The sequence below is a fragment of the Rhipicephalus microplus genome, chromosome 5 (assembly GCF_043290135.1).
Source record: "Rhipicephalus microplus isolate Deutch F79 chromosome 5, USDA_Rmic, whole genome shotgun sequence".
NCBI lineage: Eukaryota > Metazoa > Arthropoda > Arachnida > Ixodida > Ixodidae > Rhipicephalus > Rhipicephalus microplus.
Genome location: NC_134704.1, coordinates 183,793,311 through 183,810,648, shown reverse-complemented (window position 1 = coordinate 183,810,648; position 17,338 = coordinate 183,793,311). Strand labels below are relative to the sequence as shown.

The window sequence follows — 17,338 nt, the reverse complement described above, 5'->3', positions numbered from 1 at the left end:
AAAGTGCACATTTCCACGGGGCAAAGGTGAATTAAGAAGTGTTCTGCACGAGCTAGTACAAGTCATGAAACGCTACTACGCCCCCTCCTCTCTTTCTCTCTTTTTTATTTTTTGCGGTGGGATTAGGTATAGGGTACAACTTCTTGTCTTGCTTAAAAGGCTCGTTCAACCAGATTGAGTAACAACAACGGTTTGCGCTTGTTGGACCGGGAACGACACTGGATGTCTATCACCGAGATGGCGAAACTTCTAGAGAAAAAAATGTTTTATAGCCGTTGCTATGGCAACCAACGTGGTCGCCGACAATGCCGATTTTTGCAGCACGTCAAGTCTGTTCGTGTGTGGGCAACGCAGCATACGCTTCCAGCTTTAGTTGCTAACATGCCATAGCTTGGTTTGCTGACTAGAAAGTTCATATTTGTTTTCAAGTTGCGTTGTCCTGCCGATAGGTATCCGCAACGGTCAGTGAACCGATGCCGTGCAGCTTTGTTACTTCATCTGATCGATTGCGTGTCGCGGGTGCCCTAACCTAATGGGGATATATCTTACACCCTGGTTTAGGGTTAGGGTCTGCGCGCTTGGATTGATTGATGATGCAAACTACAAGCAGATAGCCAACATGGCCGCCTTTCATGAGCGCAATCAGTGCAACTGAGAAAACTTCGAGGCTGGTCGGGCATTTTGGTGCAGCAAGGCACAATTCAAGCAAACTTCATGGTTTTGATGCAGCCCGATGCAAGAATGGGGAATTGTATCAAACTGGCACAATTGGGGCATCTGTTGCAACCCTGATTCATCACACATCATATCCACTAGTACAGTAGGCTCTCAATTATAATTTTTTATGAATATGACTTTGGAAAGCATACTAGCACTGCTGTATTGAAGCATTCACGTGCACCTCCCGACTTGGGGACCTCAATGTTCACGTGAAACAGAGGTGGGAGGAGCGGCAGTGTTGCCAACCATAGGGTATTTACACTACATTTAGGGCAATTCCAGGATTTTTCAGCCTGCGTAAGGTAGTAGGGACGTATACAATTTTCTTGGAAAAGGTAGGGCAATTTAGACATTTTGCTAGTCGTCGGTCATGTTAAAATGCAGATGATCCGTGCGACATTTCCGTGTGTTACTGTTTATTAAGGATCCAACAAAAATTATCAATGATTAAAATTGAAACTATCTTCATTCACATGTCAACAGCAAAGATCAGACACAAACAACAATATGTCATACTACACTGAGCTATGGTTGTTTTACTGAGAGAGGTGTTACGAGATACTAACAACAGGGGTGGTTCTTGGTGCTTCAGTTGTCCTTAACCACTATCCCAAAACCACCAGCACAGTGACAGCGAAAGTTATATGAGCGATCTTTCTTGAGCCCTTATTGAACACTATTGGACCAACTACTACAAGCACACTTGCATGGTGCCCACTATGCCATAAAATATCATAGTCTTTGTGTAGTGGGGAAGCTTCCACTGCGACATTATTTGTCAAACTTCAGAAGAGTGTGGTACCTGCTACACACTTTTAAGGCATTATGAGCACTTTGTTGATGCTGTGGGTGGCTGACGACAATGAATTATGCCTGAGGGTGTTGTAATGGGTTGGAGAATTGAACGACCCACTTGTTACGCAATAGGGAGGGTACCCTGCAAGTGTGCTTGAAATAGTTACTCAAAAAGTGTTTAATAAAGGCTCTAGAAAGACCTTCTTTCAGCATTCACTGTGAGTATGCAGTGCATTTCACGCAGGCCTGGTGTTTTTTTTTTTTTCCATTCGTTCATTACATTGAGGGGCTTTTAAATTTCACGAAGGCAGTTGGTTCTAGTTATTAAAACAAAAACATTAGATGCCTCATCAAACAACAGTGACCATCAACGTCAATGCGAGTGATCCAAAAAATTATCTTAATATAGCGATGTCCCCTCATGATGTCACAGATCACAAAATTATGAAACACTACAATGACATTGTATCAAGGTAACTGGGACGTATCACAATGTAGTACTAAATGATGACGTCATCACATGATGTGCACAAAGCCTGCAATATCTCCGATTGCAGAGGCCATGCAAAACCACTCTAGGCTCGGAATTCTTTCGAGGGCATCAATACAATCAAAAGAGAAGAAGAAAAAGAAAATTACTTTCACCTTCCAGCTGTCTTAGGCGAATGCATTTGAGACTGAGCTTTCCCAATAGCATTTTAGAGATGAATTGATAAAAAAACTCTCTTTTATATTGGGGGCGGTGACCTTTGCTTAAACGACCCCTTACAACAAATTTGGAAACTCGAGATTCTTGTGTTGTTTGGTAGTCCACCGATACAACGTGAACATCGTTTCCAATGGGAAGAATAAAATACTAGGTTCTATTTGTCCGGCTTTTCACAAACACCTACACAACAAGAGATTGCCGAAGCAGTCCACATGCAACATTAACCATGGTATGTGTTTTGTTGCCGGTGTTTCCAACGTTGCTTACAGTATTCATTTTACATTCGGCCAATACTACATCGGTCAGACGAACCTCCGCCTGAATGCCAGGCTAAGGGAGCACCACATCTCCCTTAAAGGTGCCCCATATTCACGCCTTGCGCGGCACTGTCAAGATTGTGGGTGCATTCCAGAGCTCAGCAATACTTCCGTTCTTTCCCGGCACCAAAACTGGACAAAAAGAGAAATAATGAAATCCTTTCATATCCACGAAAAATGCTTCCTCATGCATCAGCCAGCCATCTATTAATCTAATAACCAGTGAACTGGCTTATCCAGATAAGTCTTTGACACTAAGAACAGACCAGCGGCAGCCCCTCGCACGCTTGCCATGACCTGTATTGTTTTTGACCTCAGGTGTTTGTTTTTTCTGTTTAATGATCTTCATGCATAGGAGGCACCAGGGTTTTTCTTGCATTTTTTTTTAACTCTGAAGTGATAGCTGTCCTGTTTGTTGTCATTATTTTAGATTGTAGTTTCACGCTTGCGTTCCCGTGTTCAGTGTAGAATAAAACCTGACCTTTTCTGTGAATAAACTTTAACGTGAAGTCAGCGCTCATCTGCATAACTCTGTCTAACGTTTGTTGTCTGCTTATGCGCTCTTATTTCACATGCAAACTCGCTCAAATTTTAGTGCTTCTGAACTATTTGCGCGGTTGCCAGCATCAAAACATTCTAGGATGATTTTTTTTTCCTACCCAGAGACCAATATTCATGAAGCACACAGATGGACTGAGAGCATTTGTTGGTAGTAGCAAAGGAGGTCGGAATGGCAATAGAAAAAACTGATGTTTTCTTAAAATGTGCAAAAGGAGCAGGTTAAAAAAAAAAAGGTCTGCGAGTATGAATGCGAGCAAGAGCCTCTGGAGTTATAATATAGAGTAGTGCAACTAAACGGAGTTGTGGCAATGACCAGACTGTGATACTTCAGCATCATCTGGCTTGCAAATACCCAAAGCACCCGCATATGCCCGAAACAGTTAATGGCTCCACTTGACGAAAGTGGTGATCAGCTCCACTTGACGAAAGTGGTGATCAACTTGAATGACTTCATTAAGGTGGCTTTTTGGGCAAGATGGTACATAGTCTTGGTGGGAGTACCAGCAGCACCAAATGAAGCAGAAGAAGCCAAGACAAGGAAAAAGAGACAGGGACAGGAAGGATGCTCGACTATCAACTGACTTCATTTCAATAGGAACAAGAAACCAAAATGTGATCATGCACGCACACAGCAATCACACAGACAGGCTCTCTATCAAGACAAGCTAGAATTACTGTCAAGATCCCAAAGCTCTTCTTCATTCAGGAACACAGATGGCGCACCCACACACTTATCATGACCAAGTTTGTAGATTTCAGAGGCTTCAACATTTTCACACTGATTCTGCACATCAGCCCTTTCAGTCCCCGAAGCATTGGTAGAAAGAGGGTGACAACCACACACCTTACAATGAATCGGCAGATTTCCACCCATGCCCGTAGGCAGTAAATTGGCATGCTCGTGCGTTCTATCATTAACACACCTTCTCGATTGCCCAATACATTCTTTGTCACAGGTCAAGGGAATGCTGTAGACAATGCATGTCTCACATCTGCTGAATCTCTTGACATGTGCAGTATTTCATCTAGAATTACTCGCCTCATGCTTTGCAACGCGCTTACATATGCTGCCCAAAACGCAGGGCACAAAAAAAAAGTTCCACGGGGTTTCTTGCCACCACCTTCTTAAGATTGTGTGAGGCGCCATGTGAGTATGGCACAACAACAATTTGCTTCTGCTCTTCACATTCCTGAAGTTGTCCGGAAGGCTGTTTTTTTTTTCTTTTCCTCTCAAGCAAGCCTTTCACCACCGTCCCAATCGTAACCCGAGAGTAACCTGCATACAACAGCCTCTCAACCTGCTGATTAAAACTGCTTAGCATTTGATGTGTAAACTCTTCTCCAGTGCATTGAAAATGCAAAGGTTCGGAGCAGCTCGCTTAACAAGTTTTGACTGTGAAGACCTGTACGGGATGAGCGTCTTTCTAGTCCTAGGACTGTACATTCAGCAGATATTATGATGAAATAAAAGAGTTCATGACAAATAAAAAAAACCTCATGGAGTTATTAAAGGGGACCTGCAACACTTTTTGAGCATGGTCAAAAAACAGTGCCAATTGGAAGTAGAGGCTCCCGACAACACGCGAGCCAAATATTATAGCGCAGCACGTGGCTTGCAACTCACAACAAATTATCAAAGTCAGCTAAAAATTGCTTTCTCTTTTCGCGACAAATCACCGAATAAGCCAAAAAATCACTCATAGTAAGCCCATCTATCAGCCATTGGCTGATTTAAACATGATGTGCTCGGTTGTTACAGAGGTCGCCACGAGAAGCCGTCACTTGTCCACAAGTGCGCGCGCGATCACACTGAAAAAGCCGCGTATTCGAAGAAACAAAGAAAGAAAAGCTCGAGGTCACGAGGCGTGAGTGACGTTTTTTGTTTGCCCTTCCCATCCTTCCCTGCTTAGCTTCCAGCACTTTCGTCGGGACGAGAGAAGAGAGTGCGATTGCAGCGTGTGACAAATCTTTGTAACTCCACTCATACTGGACTGATTCTTAAAATTTTTGTTGCAGTGTTGAATTTGTGAGGTAACATGCTTTTCCAGTGAATTAATTCCGTGGTTACTTAAAAAAGTGTTTCAGGGCCCCTTTAAGTGGTTCCACATAAGTGAAAGACAGATGGGTGGAGTAGTACTGAAACACCTGCAGTATGTGAATAACGGCACTGGTGAGGCAGTCATAGAGTCTAACATTTAGATGAATAAGAAAGTCATGTACCTATCTGAAGATACGGCAGAATCATTCAATTCATAATGGTACTCACAGTGCTATGAAATTTCGTTAGATAAATGTTACATAAAATGAGCAGGTTTATTTAACATGAAAAGAGCAAGTTTGTTACATAAACGAGCTATTTCATTTCCAACATTACCAACACAGCTAACCACGCACTGAGCTATCTATGCCGTAGCTTGTGCCTTGTTCTTCCTTCTGTAAAACTACTAGAATACTAAACACTTGTTCGACCAAGCCTTGAGTATGCTTGCTCAATTTGGCACCCACATCTAGCTAACTTTTCATCCGCACTAGAATCCATACAAAATTGTGCGGCTAGGTTTGTTCCTTCAGACTATTCTTATGACATCAGTGTCACCGAACTTAAGTCATGCCTTCATTTTCGAACTCTTGAGCAGCACCGCAAAACAGCCAGATTATGTCTTTTTCCTTCCTTTAACGAAAATCGTGCACGACTCTACAACACACCGAGGTCGAAGTCGTACAGCAGCTTTTCTTGATCACACCCCCTGTATTCGAAAAAAATGTAGCGTCAAACCAAATAGTGTCTTCTCCTGCTGAATGGATGGATGGGTGGATGGATATGGCTGTGCCCTTTAGAACGGGCGGTGACTAGCGCCACCAAGCCGTAATACTTATTGAACCGAAAACTAGATTAATCTTTTTTCCCTTTAAAAATAGAGGTTGAGGATTCGTACTTTGCAGTGAAGGGTTTAATTTTCACTCGTGCCTTCACTTTAGCCACCAATCAAATAACCACTTTCTAGTTAACTCTACCCGCTTAAAGTCTATTTTGCCCTCCCTGTCCCAAAACCCCAGTGCTTTGAAAAACTCTCCGCCATCATCCTGAACTATAGGGTGAAGCCCTTTACAGAACAATATCAAGTGTTTGGCACTTTCCTCTTCCTCTCCACACGCACTGCATACCGTGTCTACCCCTTCGTATTTGTCCCGATATGTCTTGGTTCGCAATACTCTCAGCCTGGCCTCAAACAGTAGAGAACTACCCCGAGAATTATCATAGATCCTTTCCTTGACAATTTCCTGCTTAAACGTTCGATAGATCTCAACTGCGAACTTCTTAATCATGCCAATTCTCCACGTATCAGTCTCAGCTTCCTTCACCTTCTTCTTAACCGATAATCCTTTTTGGTTTGGCCCCCTGCTGTTTGATAAGTATTTAACAGTCAATTTTCTCGATCGCTTCCTCCATTTTGTATCGATATTCTTCATGTACAAGTAGCTGAATACCTTCCTAGCCCAACGCTCCTCCCCCATTTCTCTCCATCGCTTCTCAAATTTTATCTTGCGCTAGCTTCCCTGCCCTCAAATGATGTCCATCCTATATCACCTTGTACTCCCTGATTTGGTGCATTTCTGTGAGCTCCTAAGGCAAGCCTACCTATTCCACGTTGCTTAATTTCTAATTTTGCTTGAACTTCTGATCTCATGCACAAGACCGCATTGCCGCACGTCAGACCAGGAACCATGACCACTTTCCATATTCCTCTCACAACATCATACCTATTGTAATTCCAAAGTGCCCTGTTTTTCATTACCGCTGCATTCCTGTTACCTTTAGTCGTCACATATATCTCTTGTTCCCTTAGGTACTCGGACCCATTGCTTATCCATACGCCCAGATATTTGTATTTATCTGTTATCTCTAGCGTGACCTCCTGTATTCTAAGCTCACTACCTTCATTGTCATTAAAAATCATGACTGCTGATTTTTCCTTACTGAATCTGAAATCTAACCTATCTCCCTCATTACCACAGATGTCCACCAATCTCTGCAAATCTTTCTTGTTGTCGGCCATTAGCACTATATCATCTGCGTACATCAATGCTGGTAGTGCCTGTTCAATGAGTTTTCCTTGTTTGACAAAAGAAAGGTTGAAGCCCAGTCCACTTCCCTCTAATTTGGCCTCTAATCCTTGTAGGTACATCATGAATAATGAGGGTGACAGAGCGCACCCCAGCCTAAGCCCCCGTTTTACCTCTGCAGGCTTGGATACCTGTTTTTCCCACTTTATAACTACCTTGTTACCTTTATAGATATCCTTTAAAAGATTAGTGACTCCACCTTCCATGCCTAGTGCGTCCAGGATTCCCTACAATTCCTCTTTAACCACGCTATCGTATATTCCCTTTACATCCAAAAATGCTAGCCACAGGGGCCTGTGTTCTTTTTCTCCTATTTCAATGCACTGCGACAGTGAGAACAGATTGTCTTCCAACCTCCTGTGTTCCCAAAACCCATTCTGCAGTTCCTCCAGCCCTTCCTCATCCTGTATCCATGCCTGCAGTCTTTCCTTTATAATCTGCATCGCCAGCCTGTAGACCACTGATGTCACTGTTATGGGACGGTAGTTATTTATGTCAGCTTTGTCCCCCTTTCCTTTATAGATCATGCTCATCCTGCTAAGTTTGCATCCATCGGGGCCTTCACCACCGATTATTATTTTGCTCAATGCCTCTCTCAGAGTCTGCTTAGACTTCGGACCCAATGTCTTTATCAGCATAATTGGAATGCCATCTGGGCCTGTTGATGTACTACTTGGAACCCTTTTCTCAGCCCTTTCCCACACTCGTTGTGAAAATGGAGCCACTGCGCCACTTGATTCATCCTTGTCTATCGTGGTGTATAAAGCGCTTCTTTGTTGAAATTTTTCTGTCACCCTTGTTCTTATATTTTCAATGGCTTCGACCCCTTCTAGCCTAGCACCTTGAGCTGTAGTTATACGCCTCTGCCCCAGGCTCGTCTCATTTCTTAGGGAGTTCAGATGGTTCCAAAATTTTGCAGCTGCTTTTCTATCTTTTTATGTACTTCTTCCAGCCACTGAGCTCCCTTACTTATAATCTTTTCATTGATCAGAAGGGATGCATCCCTTCTACAGCTTAGAAAGGTTTCCCATTTTCTTTCAACATCATCTGTCGGTTCACCCCGCTGCTTAGCATGTCTGTGTTCCCTAAAGGCTTCCTGACGTTTTGCTATGGCTCTCTTAACTTCCTCATCCCACCAACTTTTGAGTTTGTGTCTTCTTTTCCGGAGTGACTTGTCACGTGCCTTAGCAAGCTCTAGCTCAAACAGTCTAATTAGATTCGTGTATGTCCACACTGTTTTATTATCCTCAGTGATTACTTTCTCAATTTGTTTAGTGGCTATTTCAATTTGCCTTTCTGAATAAAAATTTTCCTGTAGTTGCTCATCTTGTCTCCTTCCCACTTTCACTGCTCTTCCAAAACTTAGCTTGATACGTTTGTGATCGCTACCCAGACTTCTGGAGCCACCTTCATCTGTGTGCATTCCCCTGAGCTTATCATACATCCTACGTGACATTAGTGCGTAATCTATCGTCGACTGCAGCCTTCCTACCTCCCATGTTATTTGCCCTTCACACTTCTCGGTACTGTTGCAAATGATCAAATCATGCCTTTCAAACATATCCATTATCATTTTGCCTGTCGGGTCGGTATACCCATCTATATCTTCTATGTGCGCATTCATATCTCCTAGTATGAATATCTCGCACTCTCCCCCTAACTCCTCAATGTCCTTTAATATACACTCTACCATTGCCTGGTTTTCCTCTCTGGCCTTTGCTCCTGTCCACAAGTACACCAAACCAAGGAGTGTCATTTGCCCTGCAACTTTCCCTTTCAGCCATAAATGCTCCTTGCACTCCTGCTTGACCCTTTGCCAGCCTGTACTTTTATGAATGAATGCTCCAATACCACCCCCCTTTCTGCTGCCTTCTGTTCTATTACAATATTCCCACGCGTCGTCCAGATTTTTAGGAGGTTTTTCCATGTCCCTAAGATGTGTTTCTACAAAACGGTATACCATCGGCCTCTCCTCCCTTAGCTGTTCTTCTATCTCTTCCCACTTCAGCCTGTTCCTACCACCATGCATGTTAATATACACTATGTCTGAAATGGCTCGGCGCTCGTGGCTACGTTTATTTCTGCCCCGGACTCTACCTATCTTAGATACTGGTGCCACTTTGGAATCGTATCTGTCCATACCACCTGTCAAAGAGTATCGCTGGTTGTTTTCCTCGTTACTAGCTAACCTGCACACCGAAGGGCCCGCTTGCCCCCCAAAAAAGCTACTGCGCGTCCTGCAAGTCGCCAACCCACCTCATGATCTAGCCGCCCATCGAAGTGAATTCTGCCTCGTTGAAAACCACCCCACCTATGCACCTCTCTGTTTATTTCCACCACCTCAAAGCCTTTCTCTCGAATTATCCGCCATATCTCTTTGCGTTGACAACCGCTCTTTGCAGGTAGCTGTCACGCACCAGTACCTCCGGTATTGTGCATATCACTACCTGTACCTTAGGAGAAGTGGCGCGCATGTCATCGACACCTTTCGCCAGTGTGGTTGCTAGTCCTGCTGTATCTTCATTTAAGACATCGTTTAAGCCGCCTGAAATTATCACGGGGTTTCATCTATCAGCTGTAGTTTTGAGTTTTGCGCTCGCTTGCCTCATGACTGCTTCAAGCGTGCGTCCTGGGAACGCCCCTACTGCAACCCTCTCGTCACCTCTTACCCTCTCTTTGATGGCTTCAGTGCATCGATTTAAATTCGAGTCCCCGGCGATTATCACATGCTGTGACTTTTCAGCTGGAGCGTCCTGCACCTGGGGGCTACTTGCACCTGTGACGCCGGCTGCTTTGTCCCCTCCAAGCCCCACCACTACCTCGCTGAAGCTGGGCCTTGGGACAATTGAACCGGCTGAACCTGTTTTTTTCCAAACTTGCTTGCTATTCCTTCTCCACCGTTCTGGTTGCCGGTTCCCTACTGTTCTCTCCGTAGGCCGCTTCTTTGTTCAGCTTCGCTAGTGCTTCCTCGGCGGACTTCAGCCTTTCTCCCATCGCCCTCGTTTTCTCTTGCTCTGGCGCTAACGCAGTCCATCAACAGTTCACTTTGGGCAACCATCATTTTCTCCATATTTTCCTCGACCTGACATTGCATACACTTCGCGTCAGCCTCTCCTCCATCCGCTTCTACACTTGGGTACACTTTCAAAATTACCCCGCATCCTGAACACTTTACAGTCTTCTTAACCATGTCTTTCTGACACCGATTGTCACTATGACTTGTCTCACTCGATAATTACAAAACTTGAGTCCTGCCCCATGAAAAAGAGAAAGTCTAAGCTGCCACCTGGACAAATGGCGCCACCTATCGATCATTAGGAAAAACTTACCAACGCACATTGTATGTCTTCAGAGATTCGCGAAGCACCCAACGGCATTAGCTAAGCCTATAACATCGATTGTTTGAGCTTGGGTCTCAAAAATGGTGCTGAATCGATCCGAATACTGTGTTGTCATAGCTTGAGGTCATGAACCTCAAGTGAATGAAAGCATCTATTCAGAGCTTACACTGCTTTTGGCAGTGCAGCCACGTTTTTTAAACTCAATGCCGGTTCCTTTGCGGTGCTGTGGAATCTGCGGCTGTGCCGACTACGTCTAAAACTTTAGGCAATGTCTTACCAATACTTTGTACTATAGAGATGAAAACTTAATATATACAAGGCACAGTTCCATTATTTCTTCCTCCATGTTATGACACGAAAAAGCAAAAACTCTTTTTTCCGTACCAAAGAGCCACAAAAATTGGTTTTTATAAAAAATAGGGCAAGATCACCAGGCTGATATCAATTAGAAGATGCAGAGAAGACTTCAAGTAAAATTATTCTGATGAGACTGCTTGTAAAGGTAATGAGGACGGGCAACAAGTTATGATAATTGGCACTACATTTCACTTCGCAACAATCTGCGCTCGAAGACCACGTACCCTTGGCTCTGCTGCATGAAGCTCACGAAACAGAGTATAGTTATGGGCATTCCTCATGTAATGCCTTTCACAGGGCATTTTGGGGTATTAATAAATAAATAAATAAATAAATAAATAAATGAAGAAAGAAAAAGTAAATTTGTCTGTAAAAGTGACTTCGCTGCAGACTGGTGGTGCTATGCCGTGAAACCATCCATTCCGTACAAATCCACTTTGCCGTGAAGCCACACATCAAGGTTAAATGTTCACACTACCTTTACCTCAATGAATTATTTTTCAAGTTTAAAAGCATGTCATATGGGCTTCTATGCACTAACCATAGTAACTTTTACAATGCAATTAATTGCACCAGTTATAACTTTCACATTGATATTATTGAAATTTTTTTCCACTTCACTTGGAAACCAAGTGATAGTTTTACTGCAAGGGTGAATGCCAACTAACTGTCATGTGAAGGGAGGCTGGCAGCGAACTCTTTTGGATTCGACCTCGTTCAACTCTACGAAACACGGGTTTAGGAGATACGGCCACTCCAGGGACACTTCGCACATTCTCTTTGTCGTTTTTTCATCCACCCTTTTACACTTTAGGTGAGCTTGCTTCTTTCCTTTCCTCGGTACTTCAACTGATACATCTATTGCTTCCCTTTGTGTCTTCCCAGTGTGTCGTCATATTTTTGTTCTAGTTGCATACGAAAACAACACTGCATACAAAGCAATGTTGCATACAACACCTATAAGCAGCACTGCATACAAAAAGAATATTGTGAGCTTGGAAGAACAATGACAGAACTTACCGCAATCTCTCTGCAGGCTGACATGGAAATACCCGTGCCTTCAATTTGCTTCAGTGCATAATCCCTATTGTCACTCCTGTAACAACAAAACGAGTAAGACCTTCTGATATAAAAAAAACATTCTTTTTTTAGTGACACCCCTCCCCCTCTTTTTTTTTTTTTTCATTTTCACCCATCTGCAGACCCATCTGTATTTTCGCTCATCACAGGCTCCATAGCATTACCAACCATCAAAAAATATGGTCTTGTTCTTTTCTGCAAACTCATGAATGAGAGCTCACTTTGAAAGCTGGGAGCCATGGTGTAAAATGAAATCAAATAAAATCAGAATAATTTTATTTCAAAGCATTTCCAACAACGATAGAGACTAAAGGCTGAACAGCCTGATAAGGCCCCTGTTCGCATTCAACTTTTTTCAAAATTCGCGGTGCGCTCAATATAGTACAGCAAAAATAAAAAAAAGATGTCCATTGCAACTGGTAACAAACATGAGATACATAGCATATGTGCATAATTAACACAGAATATATACTACACATGAATATTCATTATCAAATGGTTCACAGAGAATACTCACTTTTTCTGGTAAACTAAACAACCCTTTGTATTGCTGTAACAAGCTGCCACTCTAACGTCGCCAGCGCAAAGTCGGCGACAGAAATGACAGCAGGTTAGTTCGTTCCGTACGCAAGCAGAGACAGTGAAGAGATCAGAGACGTGAGAAAACAGAACAAACTTTACTCTAGCGATATTGCAGCACATGGGATCTAGTACAACACTTCAATACAACTAACAAAATACATCAACACTTGATACAACTAAAAAAATACATATAAAAAAAACAACAAATCAGCTTACCAGAGAGAACTATTATGAACTACACAAACTAACAACGATAGAACTACGGAGGAAAAAGTTCGAAGATATAAACAGGTGGAGGCATACGTGTGATAACCGGCAGCGTTGCGTCCCCGACGATCGGATGCGAGAAGTCGAAGAGAGTTCTGGCACGACTGCGATGTTGGCGGTGTTGCAACGCTGGTGGCTCCGGGAGGCTAGTGCTTGCAGGTGACCTCGGGCAGGTTGAGCTAACTCGAGGCGAAGTCCCGATGTCTACGTTGCAGACGTTAATGTCGCGTCACAACTAGACGAACGGCTAAGTTTAGGTGGCCAGCCGATACAGAGCCACACTAAAAACTTCTAGATGAGATACTTGTTGATCTGTTTCTAAACCATGTTGGTCAGCGACTAGCCTGCCTAGCAGGGCAAAATCCTGCGCTTAAATCCCCCCCGTGTCTTCTCGCTCTCTTCCTTGGGGACAAGAGACCTCTACATGGGTCCAATCATGCACGTTTCATTGTTGAAAACTCCGCCCCAAAAAATATATTGACCCCACCCCTTTTTAATTAGGAGAGGGCCCTCAACTAGCGAGAGTGACAACCTGTTGGGGTGCTGTCATACAGCTTGGCCACCAGAAGTTTTTCCGTGGGAACGGTCAGACTGTTTGGCTCTCAGCCGGTGCGTCCCGTAGTCTAAACTTTGTTCGGGGTACATTGCGGCCTTCCACGACCCTGCAGACGCCGCCGTAGGTACAAAGGATCAAACGTCGGCGGCGACGTTCGAAGAAGAACACCCCATTCTGCACTTCCCGGCTCTCTTTCATGCGCCCGCAGTTCCCGCCCGTCAGCGGGGTAGTACGGCGCCCGTTAATTGCCGTGACGCCAGGTCGCAAAAATGGCAATCCGTGACGTTGCCCCCCACTTTCAGAATGTTATTCATAACATTTGCTCACACAGAGGGGAATTTTTTGACAAGGAACAAAACACCACCAACAAGGGAGACATGAGGACTGTCCTTCTCATACACAACATAAATAGGCAGAGTGCATCAAACTAACAACACAAGGGAAAAAACAATTGTTAGAGTACCAGCTTCAGTTACACGCAACAATATCAATGCGCCATACAAACAAGAAAAAGAAATGGCCGTGTACGGCAGCCATCAATACAGAATACACTGCACGAATGTATACTACGAAACAAAACGGAACAGGTGTGCTCCTGTACTGTAGTGAAATCCTTCAATGTGCATTACAACATGTAAAAACAACCAATGCACCAAGCAAAAAGAAAATAACTCACAATACACTTCTTATACAATGAAATACGCACATACAACAGAAAACAAACGACGAAAGGAATAAAAAAAATAACATGCTCCCCAGACCTCAAGAACTATATACGGCTCAAGTAATCGCCTCTAACGTTTTCGCTACCCTTAATATGCGTAATGGTGAACTGGTACTCTTGGAGTAGTAAACTCCATCGAAGTACTCGAGCGTTTAGCTGTTTTGCCTGTTGGATATAACTCAGAGGCTGGTGGTCTGTCTGGACACAAATATGTACTCCATATAAGTACATGGAGAATTTCTGAATTCCCCATACCAGCGCGAGACATTCGCGTTCGATGGTACTATAGGAAGCCTCCCGTGGAAGCAGCTTTTGGCTGGCATAAGCTGTGGGGTGGAGCTTGCCTTCGTGGGCCTGCATGAGCACGGCTCCGAGACTTGTGTCCGATGTGTCCGTTCGAAGTATGAATGGTTGGTGCAAATTTGGTAGCCATAGTATCGGCTCCGTAGAGACATGTTGTTTGAGACTTCGAAAAGCCTCCTCGTGGGCTGCTGTCCATTTCACCGAGTTAGCTTCGCCCTTCCGGGTTAAATCTGTAAGGGGAGTGCTGACTTCTGCGTAATTCGGGATAAATTCCCGATAGTACTTGGTCAAACCGAGGAAGGCGCGCACTTGTCGCTTGGTTGAAGGACGTGGTGCAGCTTCGATCTTGTTGAGTGTTTTCCCCAGTGGTTGCAATCTTCCCCTGCCAACTCGGTGTCCCAAGAAGTCGATTTCTTCCACACCAAGTTCGCATTTACTGGGGCGCACTGTAAGCCCGGCCCTCTGTATGCGCTCAAAAAGCAGTCCGAGAGACCTCAGGTGCTCTTTCCATATCTCAGTGGCTACCAGTACATTATCGTAGTAATGGTCCACACCGGGTATACCTTCTGCAACCTTCCGCATCAACTTAGCAAATACAGCAGGCACTGTCTTGATGCCGAATGGCATGAAGCGGAACTGATATAGTCCCAATGTCGTCGAGAAGGCCGTCTTCGCTTTCGACTCTTCGGTCAGCGGGATCTGCCAATAGCCATTCACGAAGTCGAGCTTCGAGAAATACTTCTTCTTTCCCACTGTAGCAAACACCGCGTCAGTTCTTGTCATAGGTTCGGAGTCGGCCACCAGAACGTTGTTCAGGCGTCGAAAATCGATACACAATCAATTTGTACCATCGGGTTTCTTTACCAAAATGACTGGCGAATTATAATGTGACTCTGATTTCTCAAATATGTCGAGCTTCTCCATCTCCCGCACCTCTTTCTCTACACCTTCCCACCTTGCAAAGGGAAGAGGGTATTGTTTCACATGTACGGGGTTACTCGTGGTGAGTTCGAGGTTGCAGTGGACCCAGTCAGTTTTGCCCGGGACATCCGAGAAAATACGAGCGTGTTCCCTGACAATTCTTTGCAGCTGTCCGATCTGCTGAGCGTCCAGTTTGTCGGAGAGCTTCAAGTCTTCTTCCCCTTCCACTTTCAGCCAGTCAGGGGTTGGAATATTCTCGTCCTCGCTCGATTCCACAACACCAAATGTCACGTTGCACACCTTAGTGGAGGGGCTGTCCCTCTCCTCATATCTTTTCAGTAAGTTGGCGTGGAAGATTTTTCTGCCGCCAGCCGTGTCTACGACGTAGTCAGCTTCACCTTTCTTTTCCCGGACTTCAAAAGGGCCCTTCCATTGCAGCAGCAGCTTGTTCGTGTCGATGGGTAGTAAAATCAGTACCTTGTCTCCGGGGTTGAAACTCCGCTCCTTTGCCTTTCGATTGTACAGCTTCGTGTACCGTGCTCCGGCTTTTTCCAACTTCTCGTGTGCTAGGCGGCACGTTTCCTCCAAACAGTTCTGAAGGTCGAAGACATGCTGGTACGTCGTCTTAGCTTCTTCAGTCAAGTCGGCGTTCGTCCACAGCTCCTTCAGTATCGCCAAGGGTCCCCTCACATGGCGGCCATAGAGAAGCTCGAAGGGTGAAAAACCCCATACTGGCCTGCAGAACCTCCCTATAGGCAAAGAGGAGAGCTGCCAGGTAGCGGTCCCAATCTCTCGGTTTTTCGGCGCACATGCGCTTCAACATTAATTTTAAGGTGCCACTGAATTTTTCCACCAAGCCATTCGCCATGGGGTGGTGCGGAGCTGGCGCACGGAAAGGAGCCGCGCTACTTCCTTCATCAGGTCCAATGTGAAGTTCGTGCCACGGTCACTCAGTACTTCGCGGGGGACGCCAAATCGGGAGAACATCTCGACCAGGGCTTCGGCCACTCGCTCAGTTTCGATACTCGGGAGCGCCACTGCGTCTGAATGCCGGGTGGCATAATCCATCAAGTCAAAATGTATCGGTTTCCATGCTTTGAGGGCGGGTGAATCGGTCCCACTATATCGATCACCACTCGCTTGAATGGGGTGTTGATTATGGGTGCCCTCCCCAGTGGGACATGTGATACACGGCCCTTTGGTACGGTGCGCTGACAAATGTCACATGAGGCGACGAACCTTTTTACGTCAGCTGTGATGCCTGGCCAAAAAAACTCCTCCAAGATCCGGTCCTTGGTTTTCTGCGTGCCCAAGCGTCCTGCCATTATACCATCGTGTGCTGTTTTAAGCACAGCTTCTCAGTGGCAGTGCGGAACGACTAATTGGCGTACAAGCCGTCCGTTGGCCTCTGTGTACTGTCGGTACAGCAGTCCCTGTTCTTGTCTATACTCGACCCTTACCTTCTCATTTCGGCATGTTTGCTTCCTTCCGATCTTCTCAAAACACTGTTTGAGTGTTGCATCTCCCCTCTGCTCGCAGCCATAGTTATCTCCCGGCAATCCCGCCGTGGTCCCAGGCGTACGAAGCTTGGCAAATTTTTCCAGCTGTGCATGTGCTTGGGAACGGGTGATAGCTGCTGCTACAGGCTCTTCCCTTAACTCCTTTGTCGAGACAGGTTTTTCAGTCTCCTTTTTGGGATCATTAGGAGCTCTTACGCCATCGATATTGCCCAGAATGAGATCATACAGTGGATCTTGCAGACATAGTGCTGTCAGATTACCAGTAAAGTAGGGGTTGTCAACCTCAATCCATGCTTCGGGCAGCATCCTCGCTGTTTCGTCAACCAAGTAGACGAGTCTGCTTGTACCTGTCAGCTCCTCTTCCTTCACCAACTTCCTCCGCACGATTACTGTGTTGCACTCCGTATCCCGCAACACTGATATGTCTGTGCCTCAGAGGGTCCCTGTGGCCACTGGTAGG

The 17,338-nt window shown here is 45.0% G+C and overlaps 1 protein-coding gene across 3 annotated transcripts in view; it reads right to left on the bottom strand.

The window, feature by feature from the left end:
- The window catches only part of LOC119174068 (cyclin-dependent kinase 8), a 209,301-nt gene that overhangs the window by 170,098 nt on the left and 21,865 nt on the right, over nucleotides 1-17,338 (bottom strand). For all 3 annotated transcript variants that reach the window (XM_075896280.1, XM_037424854.2, XM_075896281.1), the window contains exon 3: nucleotides 11,946-12,021. In XM_075896280.1, the coding sequence (XP_075752395.1) occupies nucleotides 11,946-12,021 (76 nt within the window). The remainder of the gene's footprint in view (nucleotides 1-11,945; nucleotides 12,022-17,338) is intronic.